The sequence below is a fragment of the Colobus angolensis genome, unplaced genomic scaffold (assembly GCF_000951035.1).
Source record: "Colobus angolensis palliatus isolate OR3802 unplaced genomic scaffold, Cang.pa_1.0 Scaffold105, whole genome shotgun sequence".
Lineage (NCBI taxonomy): Eukaryota > Metazoa > Chordata > Mammalia > Primates > Cercopithecidae > Colobus > Colobus angolensis.
In genome coordinates, this window is record NW_012111475.1 from 3,215,029 (window position 1) to 3,242,504 (window position 27,476).

The 27,476-nt window shown below is 49.4% G+C and overlaps 2 protein-coding genes and 1 long non-coding RNA gene across 6 annotated transcripts in view; 2 read left to right on the forward strand and 1 right to left on the reverse strand.

The window, feature by feature from the left end:
* The window catches only part of MOCS1 (molybdenum cofactor synthesis 1), a 29,579-nt gene extending 25,566 nt beyond the window's left edge, over positions 1 to 4,013 (forward strand). For 2 of the 3 annotated variants that reach the window (XM_011944299.1, XM_011944290.1), the window contains one exon: positions 1,164 to 4,013. Coding sequence is in view for 2 of the 3 variants with exons in the window: in XM_011944290.1 (XP_011799680.1) it covers positions 1,164 to 1,924 (761 nt within the window). In the remaining variant the exon portion in view is untranslated. The remainder of the gene's footprint in view (positions 1 to 1,163) is intronic. The other variant, XM_011944285.1, reaches the window with a different exon arrangement.
* DAAM2 (dishevelled associated activator of morphogenesis 2) overlaps positions 3,404 to 27,476 on the reverse strand; it is a 115,548-nt gene continuing 91,475 nt past the window's right edge. Inside the window, exons 15-25 of one of the 2 annotated variants that reach the window (XM_011944273.1) lie at positions 24,043 to 24,150; positions 20,576 to 20,682; positions 19,411 to 19,495; positions 16,705 to 16,811; positions 16,417 to 16,505; positions 11,220 to 11,388; positions 10,917 to 11,024; positions 9,268 to 9,328; positions 7,988 to 8,116; positions 6,783 to 6,953; positions 3,404 to 6,450 (exon numbers count right to left, since the gene is read on the reverse strand). In XM_011944273.1, the coding sequence (XP_011799663.1) occupies positions 6,226 to 6,450; positions 6,783 to 6,953; positions 7,988 to 8,116; positions 9,268 to 9,328; positions 10,917 to 11,024; positions 11,220 to 11,388; positions 16,417 to 16,505; positions 16,705 to 16,811; positions 19,411 to 19,495; positions 20,576 to 20,682; positions 24,043 to 24,150 (1,359 nt within the window). In that variant the 3' untranslated portion in view covers positions 3,404 to 6,225. Of the gene's footprint in view, positions 6,451 to 6,782; positions 6,954 to 7,987; positions 8,120 to 9,267; positions 9,329 to 10,916; positions 11,025 to 11,219; positions 11,389 to 16,416; positions 16,506 to 16,704; positions 16,812 to 19,410; positions 19,496 to 20,575; positions 20,683 to 24,042; positions 24,151 to 27,476 lie in introns of both variants that reach the window. The other variant, XM_011944265.1, reaches the window with a different exon arrangement.
* LOC105513399 lies at positions 19,243 to 26,316 on the forward strand. Its single transcript, XR_001002020.1, has 3 exons — positions 19,243 to 22,389; positions 24,088 to 24,162; positions 25,805 to 26,316. It is a non-coding gene; the product is annotated as an uncharacterized LOC105513399 (long non-coding RNA).

A 27,476-nucleotide genomic window follows, 5' to 3' on the forward strand; every position in this document is an offset into this window, starting at 1 on the left:
CACTAGAAAAGAAAAAGCAGGAGGAAGAAAAAAGATGAGAGGAAAGATCCTTTCTTTAGAGGTTGGAGCAGAGTGAGTTCAGTGGCCCAGAGGAAGGCAGGCTAGAGACAGCCCAAGGACCATCTTTGCCCACTGGCTGCCCGGGAAAGCAAAGGTAGCTCGCCACTGGGAAGATTCTCATCTCCTCTCCTCCCACCCCTAGCATCCAAGTCCTCTTGTTGGGCCCTGACCCATGCTGAGGCACCTTCATGGCCTTGACAGCATCTCCCCAGAAGGGAGGCTTCCCCTCTAACATCGACAGGTCTGGGGCTTAGAGTATGATGGGAAGTGGGAAGCTGGGGGAGCATTTGCTTCATACTTTCAAAGATATTGAGTAACCAGTCTGCTTTGTATACAACCAAGAGTTGTCTAGGACTGGGCCTCTCAGAATTTCACGTGCATGTGAATCACTGGGGATTTTGTCCTTTTGGATGCTGACTTTGGAGGTCTGGGGTGGGATTCTGCATCTCTTGTGAGTTCTCAGGTGGTGCTGGTGCTGCTGGTCCATAAGCCAACCACCCTTTGAGTAACAAGAGCCTGCACCGTTCCCTAGACCCTCTGCACCATCTGAATTAGCCCATCAGTTTGTATGTGCTTTTGATGTGCTTAAGGGGACTTGAAAAAAATGTAAGTAGATAACATATTCCCCTTATTGTCTTGTCTGTAAACTAAGTGGTTATATTAACTCTTCATGGAGAATGTGAAGATGAAAATAAGTGTAATTGGTAATTTAGAGTGAGACGTAGCTCTAATTTTAAGAAAACGAAGGGACATTCAGAGGTCATGTGATCCAGGCCTCAGCTCAGTGCTGCTTGAGAGAACTTAGGAAATGAGAAGGTTTTCATGAGGAGGGAACCCTTTGCCACCATGGCACAGCAGTTTCTAGAAGGGCTGTTACCCTGTGCATCACCAGGTGAGAAGGGCTGTGAACTTGGACTCTGGGTGCCATTTATCTGTGGATCTTCTACTTTGTCTTGTCCCACTATGCTTTTTGTTCCTCATTCTTCTTTCCCTGGTGTGAAAGAGAACTGAAAGTGGGATAGGGAGAGGGTTGAAGAGCAGAGGTGGGAAAAAGAATTGCCTTTTGGACTTAGTCTTTCTTCTCTTTTTTTCTTGCCTTGCAGAGTTATTTTTGATGTTCCACGATTCCCCACCAGCCAATCCAAGCATTTCCTCCTGGGACCCCCTCGATGTTCAGGGTCTAAGACCCAAAATGAGTTTCTCCAGCCAGATGGTCACTTTATGGAAAGGATACAGGGTCCCCCAGACCCCTCCTCTAGCCCAGCAGCGGCTGGGGTCTGGCTGCTTTCAGAGACACTACACTTCCCATGCAGACTCAGATGCCAACTCAAAGTGCCTTAGCCCAGGTTCCTGGGCTCCTGCTGCCCCCTCAGGACCCCAGCTAACCTCAGAACAACTCACTCATGTGGACTCGGAAGGACGGGCAGCTATGGTAGATGTGGGCAGGAAGCCAGACACAGAGCGGGTGGCTGTGGCTTCAGCCGTGGTCCTCCTGGGGCCTGTAGCCTTCAAGCTTGTCCAGCAGAACCAGCTTAAGAAAGGAGATGCCCTGGTGGTGGCCCAGCTGGCTGGAATCCAGGCAGCCAAGGTGACCAGCCAGCTGATCCCTCTGTGCCACCACGTGGCCCTGAGTCATGTCCAGGTGCAGCTGGAGCTGGACAGCACACGCCATGCCGTGAGGATCCAGGCATCTTGCCGGGCTCGGGGCCCCACCGGGGTGGAGATGGAGGCCCTGGCCTCTGCTGCAGTGGCCTCCCTCACCCTGTATGACATGTGCAAGGCTGTCAGCAGGGACATCGTGTTGGAGGAGATCAAGCTGATTAGCAAGACTGGCGGTCAGCGGGGGGACTTCCATCGGGCTTAGCGCCTGCCCTTCTTACCCACGGCCCACCCAGACCTGGAGGTGGGATGCAATTTAGGCTGAAGGAAAGACGTCAGGTTCCTTTAATCACAGTCACTATTTACCTTGAGCAGTAAATCCGAAGTCAGCCTGCTCTCCTACTAACAGGCCTGCTACTAGATGATCTCTAATCATCTAGATGGGGCTTCCTTTCTATAGGGAGGATACCAGCAGGCCCTTAAGCCTTCCAGGACACTAAGGTCATGGGAGTGGGACTACAACAAGCAATGCTAGATGACTGAGAAATCATGTTCTTTGTGGACTATTTCAGACAACCAGTTTCCGACAGTCCAGCCCAGAACGTTTCCTTCTCCTTTTGGGTTCTCTCTTCTCCTACTTTCCTGGGGAGAGATTAAGGGCTTATTAAGCAGAGGAGCCTACTTTGAGGAGAGCAAAGCACAAGCTTGCTTGAAGAATGCATCCCAACTTCTCCCCAGCAGCTCTGCCTCCCTAAGTCTGTGAAGCCGCAGCCCTGCCCTGTCCTGACTTCATCTCTCCTTCTGCCCAAGTCTGTGTCCCATCAGACTTGCAGCCTTTCAGCTTAACAGTTGCCTGGTCCTGCTGGCCCCCTTTCCTCAGGCCCCCACTTCTCTGAAACAGGATGTGCACACGTGGGCCACAGCCCTAAGGACTCCTACCGGACTACACAGCCCACACCTGGCCCTGCTCACGGCTGTTCCAGCCACCCCTCTTCGTTCTGGAGCATATCAGGGAAAGAAGAATTGACGATAGATTGCCTTCACCCTCACAGCGCACAAATAAAGCTACGATGCCAACTTCTTTGCAGACACAAGAATGAAGACTCTGTGTGGGTAGGGCACTGGGCTGCTGCAGTTTCATAGGGAAGGGTGCACCTATCAACCCTATCCCAAGACATTCCCCTAGGGGAAGAAGAAGAGGGACCTGGAAAGACCTAAGGGCATATTCTCTGTATAGCCCCGCTGTGGGAGAACAAAGTGGAGTCGGGGGGGGGGGGGGGTGATGCATAGAAACGCACCATCTAAGGGAAACTTTGTCAGGTGGTGGCCAGGGGTGTTCAAAGCTCATTACTTGCATCACCAGCTATTAGAGATCAGAGAGGGCAATTAGTGGGTCCTGGTTCTCACATCCCCACACACTGTTCTGGCCTGCTGGGCTCTCTAACTTGGTTGGATGTCTTTGAGTCCTCAGTGGTGCCCCCTGCCTGCCTCCCCTCTGCCCTATGCCAAGGTGTGCTGGTAAATGTTTAACAACCAGCTCTCTGGAAAAGACAATTTCTGTGATCTAAATACTCCCGTGTTGAATAATTTCAAGCTACCAATATGTCAAATGGCTTGCAAAATTCCATTCCTGAAAATGCAAACAATTGGTTCTCACAGAGCTGGTACAAGCTGGCTCCAGCACACCACTCCCAGCCCATCCCAGATCCCCTCATAGGAAGAAGGCACAAGTTTAAAGACAGACTGGGTAGGGATGGTATGAATTTAATATTTTTTAGTATTACAATATATTCTTATAAAAAAGGTGCAAGTGAAAAAGGACACTGTAGATTTTGTCCATTAGCCTCATTTGTCATCTGAGGCAGCTGGTGAGAATAGCCCTGGCATGAAGGCATCCCTGGTAGAGGTCGGGGAAGATGATCACAGCTTCCCCAGTTGGTGGAAATGGGATGGGAGTAGGGAGAGGCTGGACCAGACCCTTCCCCATTCACCTGGAGAATTTTCTTCTCCCACTGCCCTAAACAATTTATTTCCATCACAGGGGAGAAATGCTGCTGAGACGGTTGCGTTAGGTTGACGATGAATTTTACATTGGCCACAAAATTAGCTGGAGAAACTTATCTAAAGGTGGCAGGTGCGGTGGGGAGGGCATGAAAAAAGCAAGACCAAGAAACATTAAGAGGCTAAAACATTTAACATATTAAGGACCAGCTCAGCCATCCCCACTGGGCACCAGCCCCTTCTTACTCAGTTGAGTATGAGTCCGTGGTCCAAGGCACTGGAGATCTGGCTACAGTGGCATCTAGCACCAGAGCCACTGGCCAGATCTAGAAAATAAATAGAAAAATATCTTTTAGAGTGAGAAGGCTGGGCTCTGGAACAACACATATGTGTCCTCTGTCAACAGTTGAACCAAATTCTGCTTTTCTGAAGATCAAATGTGTCTTGAACAGCTTCCATAGTCCTTCTCAGGTGCGTATCCAGTCTTCCATGGTGGGTGGGAATGCCAGACATGCTTGTGGCGCCGTCCCCTGTTCCCTGCCCCTTTGGGGGGTTAGGTTGACATCAGCCTGGCCAGTTTGGGAGAGGACCTTTAGAGGCCTCACCCACAACCTCCCATCTTCCCTAACACCTGTCTTGCAGTGGGAGCTCTTGGGGGTGCAGATGGGTATAGCCAAACTCTGTGCACCTGTTCTGCCTGGAAGCCTTTATCTTGCCCTCACCTGGGTTCCAGGATGGCCTCTTCACACCTGTGTCAGCCAGGCTTGCACTTGCTCAGATCCCTCCCACCAGAACACACACGCCACCCGCCCCCTCAAACCAACACACATGCTGGGCTCGCCAACCCTGTGTTTCTTCCCCCGCAGCTACACTACAGTCCCAGCCCCAGGAGTCTGATGCAGGTGAAAGGCAGAAGATAGGCAGCTGAGAGTGGGCCCAGCTCACCAGTCTCCACTGGCAATAACCCTGAGCCAGGGATTAGGTTGGAAAGGGAGAAACAGGGAAGGGCAGAAGGGCCAAGAGCTGGTTGATGGTAGAGGTCAGGCAGGGCCAGTCTCACAGACGATGAAAGGCCAACTCGGAGCGTGGTATTGAAAATAAGAGCCTTGATGGAGTTTTAGAAGAAAAATTGTCTAGATACGGCCATCCCATCCACCAAGGCCAGCACAAGACGGACAAAATGGAAGGTGGGAGTGGATGGGAGGACCGGAAGGGGCCCCTTGCAGGTCAGGCTGAGGAACCAAATTGGGTACCAGAGGTAGGGTGGCCCCCTCTCAGCCTTCCTCCTTGGCCCCTTCAGGTGAAGTGCTCCCCAGAGGATGTCAGCCTTCCTCCTCCATCCCCAACTCCCCAGTTTCCCTTGCCTGCTCTGCTGTTCGCCCCATCCGAATGCCTGAGAGGAGGGGACACCCTTAGAGACAGCATGTTAATGCGGAGGGCAGCTCTGGCCCCCAGACTTCTCAGGAAGCAACTCTCCAATGCTAGTGGACACATGGTTCCAAGTGGCCACCTGCAGGCTGAACAGAGGCCGCTGTGGCTTCTGCCTTGAGGCTGGTGTTAGAGAAGGGGTGGGAGGGCTTGAGCAATTTATATTAAATAGAGAGCTGTGGAATGGAGCTAAGCATTCAAGTGCTGCCCTCTGCTGAGGGGCTATAGGGGACTCCAAGGCAACATTTGAGGTCACTGTCTGGCTTCACAACAATGGCCAGGTGTCCAGGAGGTGGGGACATGGGAGATGCCCAAGGCATGAGGTGTGGTGATGAATGAGGTCTTTCTTGAGCCCCTCACCAGATTCATCAAGCACCTGGTAGTAAGCCATAGCTGTGGAAACCCAAGGTGAGTCTTCTAGGATTGTGGATTAGTAGACAGGATGGCAGTGAGGGTAGAGAAGGAAGGGAGAGAGACTTAAGACATACAGGGAGAGGCCAGAGGACATGGGAAACAGACACTGCTACTCTGTCCTGATGTCTTTGGTCCCTGCATCATCCTTCCAACATTGGCTGTTTTCTGGAACCTACCAGAGCTGATCTAACTAGAATATAGAACGCCTCCTCTGTTTCCATTCAAGAGGAAAGTTTGCCCCTAGGTCAATGTTCTGTTGAGCCTCCCTTTGAGAGACAGGAGTCTGGATTCCCTCACCAGATTCCCTCTCAGGGGCTCCCTCCATCATGCTGCACAGGAAATCTGGACAAGGCTGTGGACCTCTCCAGTCTAGATCTGGAACTGTTCTGTGCTAGCACATGGGTGCCCATGGTAGGGGATGGGGAGCAGGGCCCCTTCAGCCTGGGGTTACCTGGCCCAAGGCCTTCCAGGGATGTTCAAGTCAGCCTCAGAATAATCCCTAGGGCCAGGACGCAGAAGGAATCATGCGAAGGAGATGAGAGGAGCCCCTTAAGGTAAGCGTGGGGAGTACACCTGGTCCAGCCACACACAGCCCCCCTCCCCAGGACCCAGCCCAGGGCTCTAAACCAAGCACCAAATGGCTTAAATATCACCACCTCCTCCACTCAGCCCCATTCTCACCCATCCCTGGCTCCCGGCCTCCTGTGTGGCCAGTTCCCCAGGTCAATAATTTAGCCGGTTTATTGCCCGCTCCCGGGTGACTTCCAGGGCCTGGCTCCCTGATCGCTTGCGGCTGCGCTTGAGCTTGCATAAGTCCTTGTCGAAGACCTCCCCAGAGCGCAGAGCTGACACCAGGTCATCGAACTCGCCTCCCTCCTCCAGCGAGCTGCCCGCAGCCAGGACCTTCCGCTGCCGCTGCCACCGCTCACGCTCCCTCTGCTCCTTCAGCTGCGGGCGGGGGGCCAGAGGTAGGAACCCTCTCAGGGAGAGGCACTGAGGCCAGAGAAGCCCCCCAGCCCTGGGCTAACTCCTAGGCCATGGTCATGCTGCCTGCCTGTATCTGTTGGCCCCGCTTTCCTCCTGCCTAGGAGATACAGGCTCCCCGCCTCACACCATTCTCTTCCCTCAGGCTGGGAAGAAGTTTCTCTCTCCGGGGGCTGACATCCAACCCCTATGATGTTCCTCAGTCCCTGCCTTCCTCCCATACACCCCAGTTTGGGGGTGCTCTCCCCAAGTAGCACCCATCTCCCCTCAGTCCCAGGCCCATCATGGCCCCTCACCATGGCTTCCATGCGCGCCCGCCGCTCCTCCTCCTCCTTCCTCCTCCTCATGGCCTCTAGATCCTGCCGGGCCTCTGAGAAGGCCTGCAAGAAGGTGTCAAAGATGCCAAAGAATTCGTCCGGCTGCATCTTGCTGTCATGCTCCCCGAAGTGCATCAAGGCCTTGGCGAACTGTCAAAGGAGAGAACAGGGTTGGTGGAGAGTGCCTGGAGCAGGCTGGGCTCAGCCCTTGAGGTTAGCTGGGTTCTAGCCAGAGCAGAACCCAGTGCAAGGGGGCAGGGCTGGAAGAGGCGAGAAGACACCCCCATCATCACTGGGATCAGAGACAAGGCTAAGGAGAAACAGGTAAAGAGTTGGATTCACTCACAGTCCACCTTACAGCCACCCCAGGCCTGTAAGGGGTAGGCATAAGATCAGGGGTGTAGACCTTGGGAAGCCCTTCCTGAGGTCAGGAAGAGCCTGGCAGAACTCAGAACTTCAGAGATCCTCTAGTTATCAGGTGAATAACCCCTCTGTGCCTCAGCTTCCTCCTCTGTAAAATGGGAATAATGGAATCTACATCATAGTGGTGTTGGGGAGTTAGATGAGTTGGTGGCTATAAAGGAGTAGCTATACTTATATATGCCAGGCACTATTCTGACTTACTGAGAGCTACCATTGTTAATGCAACCCACTCAGTATCCTCTAAGAAAGATCTCATTACTCAAAGTGGGCTTCATGGAGTAGCAGCAGGTTCACCTCCTGTTAGAAATGCAGAATCTCAGACCCCAGGCCTCCTAAATGAGAATCTTGTGTTTTAGTAAGACCCCCATACATGAGGTCTATGGGCATGTTAGGGTGAGAAGCAGAGAGAGGCATAGTAATCACGTCCACCGCTGAGCTGTGGTGTCGGATTCTAACCCAGTTCTATCACTTACAGCTGGGCAATCTTGGGCAAGTTACTTAGCATCTCTGATTTTAGTGTTCATACTTGTCAAGTGGGAATTAAAACACTTAACATGATGCCTGATAGCTGATACATGGACCATGATCTTTGCGGTATGTGGTTATCATGGCTTGTCTTGTTAAGAGTGAGGAAATGGTTTTCTCTCAAAGCTCTGTAACTCTGCATTTGTCCCTCCTGGGCTGTCTGTGGTAGGAATGGGTGAAGGAGCTTGTTTAGATAAGGCTGGGTTGGCAAGCAGTGGGGGTTGGGGCACCCTTACCTTGTCCCTGGCTTCATTTAGCTGGTCCTCCAGCTCTGAGAAGCTGAAGCTGGACACCGTGATGAAGTCGCTCATGACAGGGACAAACTTGTCATTAGGCTCCCGCATCTGGCGCCTCTGATACTCCAGCTCCTGAGGAGGGAGGGTGAAGTGCTGCTTAGATTGGTGCCAAGATTAGAGTCAGGGGTGCAGGGGTCACCACGTCTCCCATCCTTCTTGTCACTCACAGGACATTGAGCCCTTTGGAAGAGGGAACACCCTGCATCTCAAAGTTCTAAGGATGGCAAAGACTATGAGCATTAGCAGCCCGCCCACCCTGCCGTCTTTCTTTCTCTAGAGCACTGAGACCCAATGTGTGATCTGGGGCCAGCAGCATCACCTGGGAAATTAGGAGAAATACAGACTCTCAGACCCACAAGATCAGAAGCTGCATTTTAACAAGACTTGTTGTTACAAGACTTCAGGTGAGTCATGCACAAATTAAAGACACATTTTTCTAAAGCTCCCAGCTGATTCAGAGGCTGCTGGCCCATGGATCACACTTTGAGCAGCACTTAAAAGGACTATACAATTGTATATTTGGAAATCATCTTCCCGTACCACAGTGGCAACAAAATGTTCTTTCTCATCCTTAATCTCGGTCTCTCAAATCCATTCTCCCCTTACCCACTGCCTCTCTCCACAGTGAAGATGGGAAGGGTCTCTTGTTCCTAGGTGTGGGGGACCTGTGTGGTCCCCATACTGGGCCAGTCTGGCTCACTTCCCCACTCCTCTACTGGTGTTTTCTGGAAGGCTCGGGCCAGAGATAGTATCAGCTGAGAAGCCATCAGAACAGGAATGGTGGGAACAAGAGACCTAGGTCCTCCACTGGCCCAGGAAAGAGGCAGAGAGACGTAAGGAAGAACCTTCTGAGGACATCGGTCCCACTGCCACATTGTGTGCTTCCTGCCCCTAGCTGGCAGTCAAGGGATGAGGATTCTCTTTGCCATGCACTTGAATCCAGTGTAGGCATGGGTCAGATGTATGGTTCATTCCACTCCACTGCCAAATAAACACCAAGTTGGACAGTAACATGGGTATAGTCTCAGGTGACCCCTTTTAAAAGGTTCAAACTTAAGCCCCAGTAATCCAGTTATCTTTTGGGAGGGCTGACCCTGTGCTAGAAGCTGTACCCACTGTGCCCGTTGTTTTTCACCCCTGTGTAGGAGCTTAGGGTGCAGTGATGAACAGTGTTTGCCGACAGCAGCCCTCACCCAGGTAGGCACTGACGAGGTACTCACCACCTCCACTGCTCTCAGGCCCCTCCTGAGGTTGCCCACCTCCTTCTCCAGCTCTGCTAGGCTGTGAGGAGACACAGAGGGAGGGGAATGAGGACCATCAGCTCCTGCCTTGAGGTGCTAAGGCTGGTTCAGGAAGAGGGCAGAGCCAAGCACAGTGGCCTGGGAGTCGGTAAGCCTGGGTTCCAGCCCTGGTGTGGCCACTGATGGCCCTGACAGAGCACCTCCCCTTCGTGCCTCTGTCTGTGCATCTATAAATTAACAAGGTGAAACCTGCGTTCTATGTGTCATGCTGCAATATGAGAACGTTTTCAACCTGTGGCTTCTGGCTTAGACCTATTTATTTTTATTACTACCAGGTAATGCCTATGAGCTCTTTATGTGATCCTGCAAGCAACAGCATTAGATACCAGTGAGCCATGTACCACTATGTTTCTAGTTTTCCTGGAGATGACATCTATCACCTAATGTTCAGGTCTAATTTCTTGCCTAGCAGATGCTGTTGGTGCCCCACCCACATTTCCTTGGACCATCCATTGTAGGGCATGGCCCCAAATCTTCCAACTGTATGCACACTCTTTTTTTGAGGCCAGGCTCCTTCCACCTGTACCTGTGGCCAGAGAGTTATTCCCTGCCCCTGCGGAGCCCCTCAGCCACTTACTGAGAGGGTATGCTATCTGATTGCCCCAGCAACCTTGCCCTTCGGGTGGGAAAACTGAAGTAAGTATTCCACACTGTTTCCCAGAATTCCTCATGGGGTTAAGTACCAAGTGCTGTGAGTGGTAACTGGCGTAATAATGTTTGTTACTGGCTTTCTTTCTATCTCTGGCTCATTTCCCCATTCTTCTATTGGTATTTTCTGGAAGCACTCTGAAATATGGATTTAAGAGCAAATTGTCTTTGTTTGGTTTTCCCGGAAGCAGACCCTGAGACAGGGCCCATTCCTACTCAGCCTGAGGCAGGATAGGTAGTCAAGGAAGTGAGCACGTTCTCAGAACACAGCAACTGTGGTGGTGCCCATACAGTCAGCACAATAAATCTCAGCATTCGCATTGTAATGAGCTCATTCAAGCAAAGCTATCTGCAGTAGGGACTTTCCCCTCTAGAAAGCATGTGCATTTTGATTTTACCTATCCTCAAACTGGCCCTTTGCTCATTATACAAGAGTAAAAAAAAAAAACACACCCCTAGGTGGAAATTTAAGATGCTAATGAGACATGTAATGTATGAAAAAGCACGCATAGCTACTACACATGTGCACCCAGAGGCCCACTCAGAGCCTGCTTCCTAATAACAGCTCTTCCCACCTCCTTATGAATTATCATGTAAGTCTCTCACAATGGGAGTCTTCCTAGTGCCAGTCTTGGCTGTCTCATCCTTATAAGAAGCCCGCCCTGAATGCTCTCTCTCTCTCTCAGGGTGTACTGTCTATTCTGCACCTAACTTACAAGATATTCTTCTTGTTTTGCAATACATTGTTCTATGCTATACCGCCTTTGCTGTGTGTCTGTTTAAATTCTTTTAAACTCAGAAGACAAGAACTGAGGTCTCACATCAGCCATCATCAAGCCCAGAGTAGACCCCAAAACAGGAAAGTAAGACAAGAATGAGGGTCATGATGGGGAGAAGGAAGTCTTGGAGAGGCCCCTCACTTGACTTTGGCAGCTTCTGGAAGATGCTGCAGCTCTGAAGGCATGTTCAGAATATCAGGAAAATGCTTCTCCAGGATCATGATCAGGTAATGGAGCAGAGAGATGTTTCTGTGGACGAAAGTCAGGTCAGTGGTAAGTGACAGAGGAAACTGGGCACAAAGGTCAGAGGGAAACTAGGATGGGGTGTTAAGAGAAAGGGGTGATGAGTCTTAGGATGTGCCCGTCCTAATAGAGGGAGGATGTGAGAGGCCCAGGTAGGGTGAGATAGAGGCCAAGGAAGTGGCCAGAAAGGGAGGTCCTCACCTGTCGATGCTGGACTTGGTGTCAGCAATCTTGTTGAGGCTGGCCACCCGGAACCCGTAGGCGCCTCCACGCTGCCCTTTGTTCATGAAGTTGCCTATGGCTAGAATGACCTCTAGCATCTGCCTTAGACGCTTGCTGCGGACCAGCTCCCGGGAGGCCAACAGGATGGCTGGGAGAGGAAGCACAGGTCAGAGCCCTGCATGGGCTAGGCAGGGCAGTGGTTCCCATTGCACCCCGGGAAGATGCCACCACAAAGTTCAGAAAAGGGGCTGTCAAATGTCTTCAACTCTCAGTGAGGCAGAGATTATACCCACTGCTCAGCAGACCCATCGATTTCACATTCACCCACCTCCAGGGGAAGCAGACACTTTCACTAAGGCCAGTTCACCAGACATCCCATTTGTAGGACATGCCAATTCTTCCCAAGAAGATAATTTCAGAAGATCTTTTCTTACATGTACTTAAAGATTATTAAGAAGGCCGGGTGCAGTGGCTCACACCTATAATCCCAGCACTTTGGGAGGCTGAGGCAGGGAGATCACTTGAGGTCAGGAGTTCAAGACCAGCCTGGCCAGCATGGTGAAACCCCATCTCTACTAAAAATACAAAAAATTAGTCGGGTGTGGTGGCACGTGCCTATAATCCCAGCTGCTTGGGAAGCTGAAGCAAAAGCGTCACTTGAACCCAAGAGGCTGAGGCTGCAGTGAGCCAAGACTGTGTCACTGCACTCCAGCCTGGGCAACAGCATGAAACTGTCTCAAAAACAAAAAGAAAAAAAGATTATTCAGATATTCTTTCCATGAATATACTCATAAATATGACACTTTTACTTTTCTAAACCTAGCACTTAACTTCAGCATTTTACCTATTATGGGATTGCTTCTGCCTGTCTTGAAATGCTATGTTCTATTGGTTTTTTGGAAAGAAAAAAAAATTCATCAATTAAATAACATGTTCTCGATTATAATATTCTATTATTTTTGTTCTATAAAATAATGGCATGCTTTTCAGTTGACAGTGTCTAAGATTTGATGAAATAAGCTACTTGACATACTGTTGAATGTCATTTTTAAGATTTTTCCAACCTTTGGGCATCTTAACCATTTTCCCCCAATGCTCTAAATGATATCTTTGCTAGAAATACAAACTAAGCTAACAGTAACCAAAACTTCAATAATTCATTCTGCTGTGTGTGCTCTGGCCCTTCCTCAGCTATGATGTCTTTATGGTGGGTGCGCAGAAAGGGGACACAAATCCTGAGATTTTCTCTACTAGTTACAGAATATGATTTTTGAATATTCAGTGTGGCAACAAAAAGACCAGATTATCCTGTGATCTATGGCTTATGCCAAACTGAACATTCTTTAAGATGCTGCTAGGAAGATAAAATGAAAACGACTTGGCTAAAAGTTTGTAGAAAGCTTTGAACACAGTTAGAAATAAGTAACTATCAAAAAGAAGCTGTACCAGCACTTTTGGAGGCTGAGGCAGGCGGATCACCTGAGGTCAGGAGTTTGAGACCAGCCTGGCCAACATGGCGAAACCCTGTCTCTACTAAAAATACAAAAATTAGCCGAGTGTGGTGGCACACGCCTATGTAACCCCAGTTACTCAGGAAGCTGAGACGGGAGAATTGCTTGAACCCAGGAGATAGAGGTTGCAGGGAGCCAAGATCACACCACTGCACTCCAGCCTGGGCAACAGAGTGAGACCCCATCTCAAAAAAAAAAAAATTGTAAAAATAAATAGTAAGGTTTAGTCAGTAGCTTTTAAGTTGAACATGTACATACTCTATAACCTAAAAGCCATATTATTCTTGGTGAGTATTTGGGTTGTTTCTAGGTTTTTTAAATTCCAAATCAAATGGGTAAATTATGGTATATTCATATAATGGAATACAATGCAGAACTGAAAATGAATAACCCACTGCTACATGTAACACTAGGGACAACTCACAACCATAATGTTGAGCAGAAGTCACCAGCATAAAATTATTCATACTCTATTATTCCATTCATATAAAGTTCAAAACAGGCCAGACACGGTGGCTCTTGCCTACAATCCCAGCACTTTGGGAGGCCGAGGTGGGCAGATCACTTGAGCCCAGGAGTTTGAGACTAGCCTAGGCAACATGGTGAAACCCTCTCTCTACAAAAATACAAAAATTAGCCAGGCTGGCAGCATGTCCCTGTAGTGCCAGCTACTTGGGAGGCTGAGGTGGGAGGATACCTTAAGCCCAGGAGGCAGAGGTTGCAGTGAGCCAAGATCACACCACTGCCCTCCAGTCTGGGTGACAGGGCAGGACCCTGTCTCAAAAAAAAAAATAAGTAAAAATTTAAAAAATAAAGTTCAAAACCACTAAAACTAATCTAGCAGTCAAGATGGGTTTGACCTTCAGAGAGGAGGGAAGGGGTAAAGTTTGGGAAGGGGGACATGAAGAAGGCTCCGGGGGGTTGGAAGCTGTATTTCTTGACCTGGGTATTGATTATACATGAGGTTCCCTTTTTTAATTCCTCAAGTAAGACTCTTATGATTTGTGTACTTTTCTATATGCATGTTATGTTTCAAAAAAAGTTTATTTAAAAAGAATACTTGGGAAAGTTTTTGGCAATTTATATTGGTTGGGATGTTTTTTCTAAGGTTTATATGCTATTTGGAAAATTTGCAAAGGAATCCTCCTAAAAATGCTAAAATGTTGGCAAAACAGAAAATGACAAGAGTTCAAAGGAAATCAGTGTAAATGGGAAAACGCCCAGATGCAGTTCTGACATTTTAGATATATTCATGAATATATTCATAAGAATATTACATTTGCAACCATATTCATCTTGACTACATTTGGTGAATGTATTTATAATAAGAATCGGTAAATGTGGTATATTCAGCAATAAATATATTCATAAGAAGAATATATTCAAGAATTATAAGTTCATGAATATATTCATAGAAGAACTGGAAAATTTATCAAATTTGGTGAACTGGCTTTTGGCAAATGGACTCAGAGCCCTTGCTGGGGTTAGGAGGGCAGGTGTCAACAGCTCATCACCTAGCTGGGATAGGCTAAATCTTAGCTCTTCCAGGAATACTTCCTGGGAGAACTGGAAGGAAGAATAAGAATCCCATCTTTGCACACTCCTCTTTTCTCCACCTACAGTCACACACACTGATCTGATTCTATAATACACAACTTTAGGCATATCTTTCCTATCTAGCTCTTACAGGAGACAGACCTATGTCTGGTCTATACAAGGACAGCAGCCATTGCTATACAGAGCAATTATTATAGAGCAGAGCTGTAGAAGAGTAGCTTTCCCCAGCAGATCTTGCTATCCCAAACACATCTTAACTTGGCTTAGCTTGATATCAAAGGGACACTCTTTCCTGAGTATCCACTGACTCTTTTTTTTTTTTTTCTTTTTTTGAGACAGAGTCTTGCTCTGTCACCCAGGCTGGAGTGCAGTGGTGCCAGGTCAGCTCACTGAAAGCTCCGCCTCCTGGGTTCATGCCATTCTCCTGCTTCAGCCTACCCAGTAGCTGGGACTACAGACACCCGCCACCATACCCAGCTAATTTTTTTGTATTTTTTAGTAGAGACGGAGTTTCACCATATTAGCCAGAATGGTCTCGATCTCCTGACCTTGTGATCCGCCCACCTCGGCCTCCCAAAGTGCTGAGATTACAGGTGTGAGCCACTGTGCCCGGCCTCCACTGACTAATTCGTAGGCTCCTGGGGGCAGGAAACTGTGTAAGATTAAACCTTTCTGGTGGCTAAGCTACTCTGGTTCCGAATCTTCAAATGGCAATTGCTCACATTTGTTCCACTGACCCAAGATATACAAATAGTTGTGCACACATGTCTTGAGCTGAACCCCTCATTTGTGCTGCATGCTCCAAAGGCAGTCTGCAGCAGGATGAAAGAAAGCTGTGAAGAAGATAAGGATTCACCCATCACCAGGGCAGGAGATATGACCAGACCTTGGAAATGGAAAGTCACTGCTGTTATCTATACTTACCACCTGTAGGTCCCTTGCTCTGTGTGTGTGTGTGTGTGTAGTGTGAGGGGGAACGAGATCTGATTACAGAAAGTGTCTGCCTTAACTCTACATGTTCCACCTTATCCAAAAACTCTCCCTGAAGCATCTCAATGGATTTCAGGAAGGGCTACTCTCTGGACTGGGCATCTCAGGGAGTACTGACTGGCCCTGGTGTCCAGCAGGGGGTGCCCATGCTCTGTTCTGCCCCCAGCCTGGTACCCTCAACATCCTGGAAACAGGCTTTCTTGCTCCACTCTTCCGACCCTGTCCTCTCCACAAATGAGCCTCCCAGCCTCTCCTGCTTATTGCTTCCTGGGTCCACATGTCTGCCCACCATCCTGACCTCCTGCCTCTCCCAACAACTCCACACCCCTCCCTACTCTGCCATCAGCACAGGCAGCCCCTGGGAAGTACTAGAAGACAAGAGGGAAGGGACTGATTCTGAAGATCAGCCATCTGCATTCCTACCCTGGTTCCACCACTCACCAGTGTCATAGCCTTGGGACATTAACATAGCCCCGCTTTAGAGAGGAGAAAATGGAGGCACACGGAAGTTAATAATAGCACCCACCCGTGGGATTCCTGTGATGACCAAATGAGGACCAACCAAGCAGAGTGCTTCACACAGTGCTTGGCGCATGGTTCTCATTGAACTACAAATTTCCCATCTGGAAATGGCCTGTGTTGGAGGTGTTCCCTGACTCAGAAAATCAGATGCCTCTAGAAATCAGCTTGTGCAGTTTCCTACTTTCTGAATGGCTCACACTAAAACTAACGTACCCAGAAGTCTTCTATGAGCCTAGTACCTCTCAAGTAGGGTAAAGACCAATGAGCTCAGTCCCAGCCAGGCATTGTTGTAGGTGTAGCTATTATCTTTTCTACCTTTCCATCCCATGCTGGGGCAGATGTCAATAGATGCCCCACCTTGGAGAGCTTGCATGCTGAGGCATAAGGAATATGTCACAAGGTTGGTGCATGTGCTAATATAAGCAAGTGCATATTTTTATAATCATCATTTTACATTTTGTCTTTGAGGTTTTGCTTTTGCTTTTGGGTTGAGAATAAGAAAGGGGTTTCCCTCTGCCCCTGTTCACTGGCTCCCACCCACCCTCCCTTTCTCAGATGCCTCTCCACTCTAAGCCTCCTGCAACCCTCAGCCCTACCTTCCACTTTGGGCTTTGCCTCAGCCAGCCGCTCCTGGAATTTCTTCTTGAAGAAGAGGGCTTGCAGTCGCTGCTGGTAGTGGTCAATCCTGTAGACAAGGTGAGCCATGTCTTGAGGTATCCCACCCCTACCCAGGCCAGCCCCAGCTCCAGGAGCCAGCTTCAGCCTCCTCTTGAGCCTGCCCACCTCTGTCCCCTTCCTCTTGGCAGAACCCCACCTGCCCCAATCCCAGCCCCACCTGCCAGAACCCCACCTGCTCGAATCCCCGCCATGCCCACGGCCCCAACCTGCTCATTTCATAGAGGAAGCGGTCAGCGCGGGCCATCCGCTCGATCTCATGCTTGTGCTCCTCCAGGAGGTCAATGTCGCTCTTCTCCGGGATGAACTTGAGGAGCTGCAAAGAGCAGGCGCAAGTCACACAAGCAACTGGTGAGCAGCAGACATGGGGTGCGGGGTGTGAGAAGTTGTACTGACTCAGGTCAAGATGGGGAGGGTGCCTTGAAAAAGAGAGACACCCTCGTGTGGACAGATTTGTTTCATCTGCCTGAAGGGGATGACAGGGCACCCAGCTCTGAAATTCTTTTTTCTTTTTAAAAATTTAGATGTAACTGATATACAGTATTTCTTTCTCTTTTTTTAAGATAGGGTCTCACTCTGTCCCTCAGGCTAGAATGCAGTGGTATAATCATAGCTCACTGTAGCCATGACCTGCTGGGCTCAAGCAGTCCTCCCACCTCAGGTCCTGAGTACCTGGGAATATAGGCGTGCAGCACATACTGGGTTAACTTTTTCTTATTTTTTATTTTGTAAAGACAGGATCTCACTATGTAGCCCTGGCTGGTCTTCACCTCGTGAGCTCAACCGATGCTCTCACTTCAGCCTCTAAAAGTGCTGAGATTACAGGTAGGAGACACCACGTCTGGCCTAAAGTACCCTATTCTTCAATGTACGGCTCAATGGTTTTTCTTTCCTTTTAAACACACTTGAGGTATAATTTATATAAAATAAAATGCACCCATTTTAAATGTGCAGTTCAGTGATTTTTGTCAAATCTCCATCCATTGAATCATCATTCAGATTAAGATAGAGAACACTTCCATCCCCCAGGAAAGTTATTTTGTATCACTTCAGTAAGCCGTTCAAGTGAATATAGGCTCTCAACTGAATTCTAGGACGTTAACCAGATTTGCCTGTCCTTGAACTCATGCTGTATGCTCTCTTTTATGTCTGGCTTCTCCCCAACATAATGCCTAAGGTTCATCCATGTCATGGTCGTTTGTTTATTGCTGAGGATTCTACTGTATGAATATACCACAGTCTACTTATTCACTTTCCTATTGATGAACAGTTGGGTTGTTCACACTTTGGGGGATTTATAAATAAAGTTGCTATAAATAGAGTTGGCCCCTGAACAACACAGGGTTGAACTATGCAGGACCACTTGTATGTGGATTTTCTTCCGCCTCTGCCATCCCTGAGACAGCAAGACCAACCACTCCTCTTCCTCCTCCTCAGCCTGAAGACAATGAGGATGAAGACCTTTAAGATGATCCACCTCCACCCAATGAACAATATATGTATTTTCTCCTTTTAATGATTTTCTTTTTTTTGTTTGTTTTTTGACAGAGTCTCACTCACTCTGTTGCATAGGCTGGTGTGCAGTGGTGCTATCTTAGCTCACTGTAACCTCCGCCTCCTGGGTTCAAGCAATTCTTCTGCCTCAGCCTCCCAAGTAGCTGGGACTACAGGCAACGTGCCATCACGCCTGGCTAATTTTTGTATTTTTAGTAGAGATGGGATCTTACCATGCTGACCAGGCTGGTCTTGAACTCCTGACCTCAAGTAATTTGTCCACCTCGGCCTCCCAAAGTGCTGGGATTAAGGCATGAGCCACCGTGCCCGGCCTTCCTTCTAATGATTTTCTTCATAACATTTTCTTTTCTCTAGCTTACTTTGTTATAAAAATGCAGCATATAATACATATAACATAAAAATGTGTGTTAATTGGTTGTTTATCTTATCAGTAAGGCTTCTGGTCAATAGTAGGCAATTAGTGGCTAGGTTGTTGGGAAGTCAAAAGTTGTATGTGGATTTTTGACTGCACGGAAGGTCAATGCCTCCAGCCGCCACATTACTGAGGGTCAACTATATTCTTGTGTATTTATTTTAGTATTTGTACTCGTTTCCCTGGAGTTACACCTGAGAGTGGGATTACTAGGCAATAGGGCGGGTGTATGTTTAGCTGTAGAGTGCACTTCCAAGTCGTTTTCCAAAATAATTGTGCCACATGAGAATTCCAATTGCTTCACATCCTCGCCAGCACATGGCATTGTCAGTCTTTTTAATTTTAGCTACTCTGGTGGGTGTGTGGTGCCCCCTTACTGTGGCTGACTGTATTTCTCTGGCAACTAATCATATTGAACACCTTTTCATATGCTTATTGTCTATTTGGAAATCCTCTTTCATGAAGCGCCCTTTCAAGTCTTTTGCTCATTCTTAAGTTGATTTCTTCATCATTTTCTCATTGATTTGTAGAGTTCTTTGTTCTGAATATGATCTTTGTCATACGGATGTATAGCAAATCTCTTCTAAGGTTTGTCTTCTCTTTTCACTCAGTAACCGTGCCCTTTGATGAACAGAAGTTCTTAATTGTAATGAAGTCCAATTGATGATGTTCTCGTGTGTGTGTCTTTCCTACATTTCCCAAAGGATCCCAAAAAAAAACTGAGGGGGAAGAGATTTGGGGAAGATATCACTATTCCTCATCTGACTTTGCCTTGGAAGCCATGGGAGAATGACTCCTGGAGAACACGCAACCTTTTCCAGCTTTCCCCGAGAAGGGCTGGCCCAGGGAGGTTTCTATAAACCTTCTCCCTAACTCTTCCAGCCTGATTTCTCCTTGACCCAAAAATCGTAGCCTCTCTGGGGGCTGTTGGGAAGGGGCATGGCTGCCCCCTGGGTTCATTCCCCTTCCTTCCCACGAGGGTCCTCACCTGCTCCAGCATGTCCTTAGCGAGGTCCTCCTGCTCATCCATCTTCAAGATGGCCTGCCGGATCTCCTCGTTAGAAAGCTTCAACCTAAGGCAAAACCCCACCTCAGTCCAGGACAGCCTTCAAACCTTCTTCTCCAAAAGGTACCACTCCGCCTTCCCTCATTCCCTAACATGGACTTGGGAATGTATTTAATAGTACTCCCCCCTCACCTCCTCTACAAAGCCTTCTTAGACTAAACTAGTATGATTCAGTCCATAAACTTGATAGTGAGCATTTTAGTGTCGAAATAGAGACGTGAGGGTCTCTGTTCTCTTGATAATCCATCAGAGCTGATAGGGGCCATTTGGGAGTAAAAGAGATGTCTTCAATGTAGACCAAAGGGACAGGGCAAAGAGTTCCTGATCCTTTTCCTCCTCCTCATGCTTAAAAAATGCACAGCATCTCCACGGGAGGACAGGATTATCGGCAAGCCACTAAGAGGGCAATTTCCTGCTGCCTTCGTTCTCAGAACACAGAATTGCTCTCAGTCTTCTGACAGCGCCTCAGCTCCCACACAGCTGTCCCAGTCAGTCTTGCTGTCTGGGAGATGGAGAAGCCACACAGCCCCATAGCCCTTCCCTATCCCCTCCACATGCACCCCCATTGGGAACCCTGGGGATTCAGAATTCTTTCCACCATCAAGTGGGGGAAACTGAGGCCTGGGGGCTTGTGAGAGGAAAGGGGGGAGGATGTCTCAGAGGCAGCTGGGGAGCACTAAGTATAGTATGGGAGGTGGTGCCCTCTGACCCTGGCTCAGGCAGGAGGCCCCGGTACAGAAGCTGTGCTGTTAGCGCAGATACTGCCCTGTTTGTTCTGCAGCCGCGGGAAATGCTTAGGGGCTGAGATCATGCTGCTCAATGGCCTGAGCCAAGCGAGGCCCTCCGTGGGCTTAGAGCAACTCAGCCGCCAGACGCTGACCAGGCTGGGCAAGGGCCTCGTGACTGGGCAGAGCCTGCAGAGCCCCGAACTGCTGCTCAAGGCAGGTTCCCAGGAGACAGTTCTAGATCAATGCCCTCCCCTCCCAGGAGACAGCAGAGAGGGAGAGGCCCAAGACTGCCATCACTCCATTCCTCCGCCCCCTTTGTTCCCCAGGCATTCAACTCAACCACCTTCTTTTGCACATACTTGGAAAGAAGGATGATGCAGTTTTGGGCCCTCCGGCCGTCAATGACCGACAGCTCTTTGACCTTGCGGGAAGCCAGGTAGATGTCCTCGGTGGAGCCCAGCTCTTTCTGCAACCAACAAGTCAAGTGGACGGTTGAGGTGTGTGTTCCCTAATCCTCCTCTTACCCACCCCGCAACAGCCGCCACCTACCAATCCAGGAATGTTCCTGGCGTGAGGGGAAGGGGGAAGAAAAAGACGGGGGGGGGGGGGCGCTAATGGCTAACTTTAAGAGAAGGTATCTGGGACTTTTCCATAGGCTCCAATGGGTTGGGGAAGGACACTGAGGAGTCCCCCAACCTTTTTTTTTTTTAAGAAATTATCCATTCTGGACAACAAGGGAAGGGCCTGTGCCAGTGGGTCAGGGCATGACTGATCCCTGTGGCTTTGGGCAATGTGACATAACCTACCGTGTCTCCCACAGAATCAACTCCCACTCCCACTGCCCAACCCAGAGGCCTTCCTCAGGCTTATGCTGAGAAGCTGGTTGCAAACCCCCAGAGGGAACAGTTACTGACTCCTAGGGACTTTAGGCACAGCCCAAGGTGCCCAGGTAGAGAGCATCCACAAGTTCAGAGGTATGGAAACTGAGGCAGAACTCTCTCCTCTGAGTCCCAGCAGGCAGATTCTGGAGAAATCATTGATCCCGCCCCACTCCTTCTCTTGGGCCCCTGGTGAGGTAGACAGGAGGCTGTCTAGTGTGCTGTTCTTCCTCTGGGAGGTCCCTCTTGCACAGCTTCAGGGGCCACCTTGCATGGTTATGTTTATGAATTGTGTAGTGCCTACCCTGTGTGTCCTTACAGGAAAGGCTTTGGCCTGCTGGGTAAGACAGTAGACCTAGAAGCCTTCTCCTCATTCCAGGAGACATTGACCTCCACTGCTGCCTGGGGTCTATTTGATTACCTCCCTCTGCTACATTTCCTCTCTCTCTTTGGGGGCCCTCTCCCATACCACCCTGTATGAATGGCGGATAAGGTAGAAGGTGGAATGGACAAGTCCTCTCTGTCTGGCCCAGTACAGAGCAGCAGCCCGGGACAGCAGTTAACAGTTGGAGTGGTCAGAGCCCCAAGAGTAACTCACCTGCTGAGAAGGATTAGTTATCAGCTCCTAGGCGGCAGCCACAGCCAACAGAGAATTAAACATGCACAACATTAGCCAAGACATTTGGGGACCCAGAAATAGCATGACAGACAGGGGGGTCCCTCAGCATCTACACTGTCCACTTTGTCCCAGTGAGACCCATGGTTGGAGACAGGCACCCGTAAGCGGCACTAGACAGGAGCTGCTTCTAGCAGACATGCACTCACGGAGAAGCCAAACGAAGCTGAGATCAGGCAGCTCCTCCCCTCTGCCCAGTGGGACCACCACTCCCCAGTCAGCGCAGACCAAACCCCTGAGTTCTCCCACCCCAGGCTTTGCTGCCTGTTCTTCCTTTTCCTCTGCTGAAAATGTGCAGAGAGGGTAGAGGACATTCCTCCATCCTGGGATGAGTTCACCTTTCTAAATAGGGGAGGAGTCACAAATGAACGCTATCTGGAAGCTCCAGAAAGTTGTGTTTATTGAGGCAGAGGAATGCAGGTGTCCTTGAATTTGCTCACTGTCCCTCATCTGTCCTTTGATGTACAATGGGAACTGAAGAGGCACAGCCCACACCTCTGTTCTCCCTGACACTGATGGAGTGGAAGCTACCAACTCAAAACCCGCATGGGGCATAGAGAAAACCATGACTCCCAGGACCTCCCCGGCCCCACAACCAGCTGTGAGAGGAGGAAACAAGGTTAACATGGCCTCCGGGATCTCTCCAGTCCTGCTGCTGGGATTTCAGTCCCAGAGACTGGATGGCCCACTGAGTGAGGGGAGGCAGGTGATGATTGCACTGTGTGGGCTCAGAGAGGTGAGAGGGACAGGACAGGGGGCCTTTCGGTCTTAAATCTTCTCAACTCACCAAGCCGGGATGCCCCAGACCCAGTCTGTCCAAAACCCATAACCTTCTTTCCTGACTGGCCCCATCCCAGCCTCACTTCAGGGCCCTGGAGCATGGGTAGGCTGGGCCAGAGCCCTATCCTGCAGAAAGACTCTCAAACGAGGAGGTGGCCTGCGATCACCAAGCCTGGTACACTTGCCACACACTCCTCTGTCCTCAGCCCCACTTGCGGAGAATTGGCTCCCAGGAGCCAGTGCTCCTAAGAGTTCCTTTCAGCTCCAGCAGCCTTAGCTGCCAGCCGGACATGGGCATGGGGTTAAAAATGTCTCCTGGAATTAGGAGTAGAGAATCTGATGCTGTGGGCACCCACATGTAAACAAACAATCATCTGGCCAGAGCCCTAGGAGCGGCTGCATGTGTCCTCGGTCATCCACAGATCGGGACTGGGCAGAAAGTGAGCTACGGCACCCTCTCCAGCTCAGTGGGGAGCCAGGCCACAACAGCCAGCCATTGCCAGGACCCACTCATTGGCACCCGGGGAAACCCTCAAGACTGAGGTCCTAGGCTAAGTAGAGAAAACAAGGAAGATGGTAGCCCAGGCCCAAGAGGGATCAGTCCCTCTGGGGTGGGGCCAGAGAGAAAGCAATTCCCTTAGGCTTCTAAGCTGGTCACTCCCTAAATTGACTTAGAGGGAAGGCCCCCTGGTATGCTAGTTACCATGCGGATTCCTGGGCCCCAGCTCATCTCCTGAATCACATTCATTTGAGGATGAGGTCTGAGAAGCAACCCTTTTGGCAATCCCCACAGGTACTCGGCACAGTTTGAGATTCCCACCTCAGGAACGCCCTGCGTTCTGGCAGCAACTCACCCCATACTTTCTCTGTGAGTGGAGGACCAGACTTGCTGGCAGCCACCTGCACAGAGAGCCTTGAGAGCAATATCCAAGGCCTCCCCAAGCCCAGCCGCAGCCCCAGCCTCAGCCCCCTGAGTGATGTGGAGCAGCACCTTCTGCCTTCCTTGCAAGGCAACATCCCCTGCTCGGTCTCATAGAGGTGTTGACAGACAAAATGTGGTGGAAAAGTGGTTTGAGAAGTGATTATGCCTTCTAAGCCTAGTCCCTGCATCCTGGGCCGGAAAGAGCAAGGGTTCACAGTGGTCAGGCCTTGTGACTCTACCTCCGATGCTCCAGGATGGAAGAGAGAAATGGACGAAACACCATTTCAATACTTGGTGTATAAATATGAACCATAATACAAGGATGTTTCCCCCTGTAGCCTGTGCACCTCTACTTCATACCTCCATCCTCGGCAAGAATAAAATCATCACCTCATAAAGAATAAAATCATTCAGTATACATGAGAGGGAGGAAGGGAAGGAGGAAGGGAAGGGAAGGAAAGGCAAGGCAAGGCAGGCAGGCAGGCAGAAAGAAAACAAGCTGAGGTTTGGGTTCAAGGGTATGGTATATGGAAGTTAAAACCCAAGAGGCCAGAGGGTATAGGGCCTTACCTGGTGCCTCTGATAGGCTGAAAACATCTTTTCAAAATCCTCTAGGTCCAGAATCCGAAATACCTGCATGTCATCAATCTCATTCCATACGGTGCCAGGGACACGCTCCTAAGATTCAGGGTAGGGAGAAGACCCCATGGTTGGTCCAACTCCGTCATGGAGATGCCCCATGCCTCCCTAACCCCACTTATCTCCCAACTGCACATACTACAACGACCAGGATTTCAGACCTTCAGAAGGGAGTCGGTTGCTCCCCTCAACCTCCAACTCTCTTGAATACTATGCTCCAGGGTACAATCCCCTTCTCCTCCCTTGTGCATGGAGCCACATGTAAGCATGTTCTAGAAATCACTGGGGGTGCTGGGGGAATGGGTAGGCAGTAGGAAAGGGAGTGCACTTCACTTTTTCCAAAAGCAAAGTCAGAAGCTGCATTCTCAGGGTACTTCACACAGGCCCACTCCCCCTAAAGGGCAGGGTGCCTGGGAGTCACTCCTGTCCTTGGCTGCCATCATTGGAAGATTAAAGCCATACGTATTTGTGATCCTCAAAACTGCAGCACTGACTGTATTTATGTATCTCAGATGGTTGTTTTCTTTCCCAAGGGTCTTCTTCCCACTTTCCCAGATTCTCAGAAAGTGGACAAATACCAAAGTTTGGGACCTGGCACCTGTAGTGACACTGCTGAGACCAGCAAGACTCTGCCACAATTTCCCTTTGGTCAGACCCAGGGAGGGTGTTACTATCCTTTACAACAGGGTTTTACATTCCAAGACCTCTCCATTTAGGCCTTACCCCATCTCTGTGTAGGACCTTTGCACTAGGGTCTGGAAAGGAGCTGTTAGCCAAGCCAAGCCACAATAAAAAAAAAAAAAAAAAACAACAAAACCTGGAAGTCTCGTAGCACCCTGCTGATGGCCCACAGCACAGCGAGCCAAGCTCCTGACAGCGCATTCCAACCTTCCCCTCCCAGGAATCCCCACCTCATCTAGAGCTTTGCTGTCCTTCAGTATAGAATCTCTCTGCCTTCCTCTACCTAGAGCACAGCCGGGGGAACCTTGTTTAATGCCTCCTCTTCCTCTTTCTCCCTACAACTCCCCCTCAGAAAGACTTGGAGAGAGAAACATACCTTTCACTCACTGTTATTTTCTTAAACTCTGGAAAGGGGAGGCTAGGCCAGAGTCAGGGGGTGGGGACATTCCTGTGGCCTTCTGAAGGCCAGGGACCCTCTCATGGAATGCGGCTGGGAAGCTTGGAGCAGCAAAGGATACAGGCAGCTGGCCAACCCCAACACAGATGCATTCTTTTCATGGCAGAAACAACCGCTGTGTATGAGTGTGTGTGTGTGTGTTTGAGTGTGTGTGTGCTCACAGAAGCACGCGTGGGGTAGGGGAAGGGACTAGGAGAGGAGTCGGGCTTCTGGAAAGGGGTGTGTGGGAGGCAAAGAGATGAGAAGGGAATGGAATCAGGGAAGGCAGAGACGGAGCTGGCTGAAGCAGCGTGCAGCCGGAGTCTAATCTGCAGGGAGGCCTCCCTCTGCAGCTAGGATCAGGGTGGAGCTAGGGGAGAAAGAAGCCTGCAAAGGTAAAGCTTCCCATCCTTCTCTATTCTTGGTGAGGCTGGGGTAAGAAGAAACAGGCTGGAGAGACAGAGCTGGCTGTTCCACACTGGGAAGAATTTCCCATGAGACAGCCAACTAAGCTCAGGCTCTCTCTCTCTCTCTCTCTCACTCACTCTCTCTCACTTCTTCCCAAACACTGCCCAGCCCACCCCCAGCTTCTAGCATCTGCCAGAAGGACTTGAGGCTCTTCAAGGAAGTATAACTGAGGTCTGGAACCAGAAAGCGGTAAGTCTGTTCCTAACATTCCCTACATGTTGACACTCACCGCGTTGCCCTGATGTGCCCACCTTGCATAATTCTCGAATTTAATTTTCTCACCACTCTGGCCAAGAGCCCATCATCTCTAGTGTAGAATCCTGGGACTTCTGCCCGCTGGAGATATCCTTCACATGCCAGGGAAAGCTTTCTCAAAAGCATGTTTCGTTATGTTTCCCCCGTGGTGCACTGCCTTTGGGGTCAGGCAGGCCTAGCCTGCTGACACTCCCAGCCCTACCATTTTGTGGGACTGTGGGAAGATGGAGGGATGAGATTTTTCTCCCATGTCACATAAAGGGAAACTGAGTCTCCATGATTTTTACCTCACCAAGTTGATGTGAGAATTAAGTGAGATAACATACTTCCAACATACATGGTAGGGCCACTAATAATAACCTATTATACGAAGACTTTCTATATGCCAGTCACTGTTCCAAGTACTTTGTATGTAGGAAGTCAATTAATCCTCACAGCAATCTCTATTTTTTGTCAAGCCGGAGTCTTGCTCTGTTGCCCAGGCTGGAGTGCAGCATGTAGCAGTGCAATCTTGGCTCACTACAACCTCCGCCCCCCAGGTTTAATTATCCTGCCTCAGCCTCCAGAGTAGCTGGGATTACAGGCATGTGCCACCACACCTGGCTAATTTTTGTATTTTTAGTAGAGACGGGGTTTCACCATGTTGGCCAGGCTGGTCTCAAACTCCTGACCTTGTGATCTGCCCGCCTTGGCCTCCCCAAATGCTGGGATTACAGGTGTGAGCCACTGCATGGCTGCAATCTCTTGAGATGGACATTATTATTGCCCCATTTACAGATCAGGAACCTGAAGCTCAAATGATTCCATAACCTGCCCCGTCACACAATTAAAAGCTTGGGATTGGGGTGATAAGTTCTCAAATGTTATTTACAAGTCTTTCACCTTTCCCTACTTCTCCAAATGTCCCCCACTGTCTATTCCAACAAACCCACACTCTCCAGTATAGAAATGAAACTCTGGCCTGCTCTGGGCCCCTGGGGAATCTGTGTAGACTTTACTATTACAGGACCCAGAGAAACTCCTGAGCACACAGCTTCATATGATGAAAATGTTGCAAAAATATTACTTGCTTTGGCTGTCCTTCCTTCATCATTGATGTGCACGATAACTTCTTATTACATCTTTAAAATCTTACATTATAAATTGTGACAATAGGAGACAAAAACGTTATTTCTCTTTTTACCACAATACAAAACAATGAACCTTTCTGCACAGCCTGCAGCCTTTGGTTCTACAGAGCAGTTGGCCTACTCATGTGCAGTTTGTCTTTCTGGCTCACCTCATGGCCACAGAGCACCCACAGGGTACAACTGTGCAGTGCACCTGTCACCAACCTCAACAATCTTGCTTTGAATGCTGCTAACAGGTGGCTCTAAAGCTTAAGTAACTCAGATTGGAGATGTTATCAGAGGCCCAGGAAACCACAAATGGGCTGTGTTCACACTTCATCTTTCCACCTAGATTATAAAGCCAGAGGCAGAGGGAATTTTCGAGATCATCTCACACATGAGCAAACTGAGATACA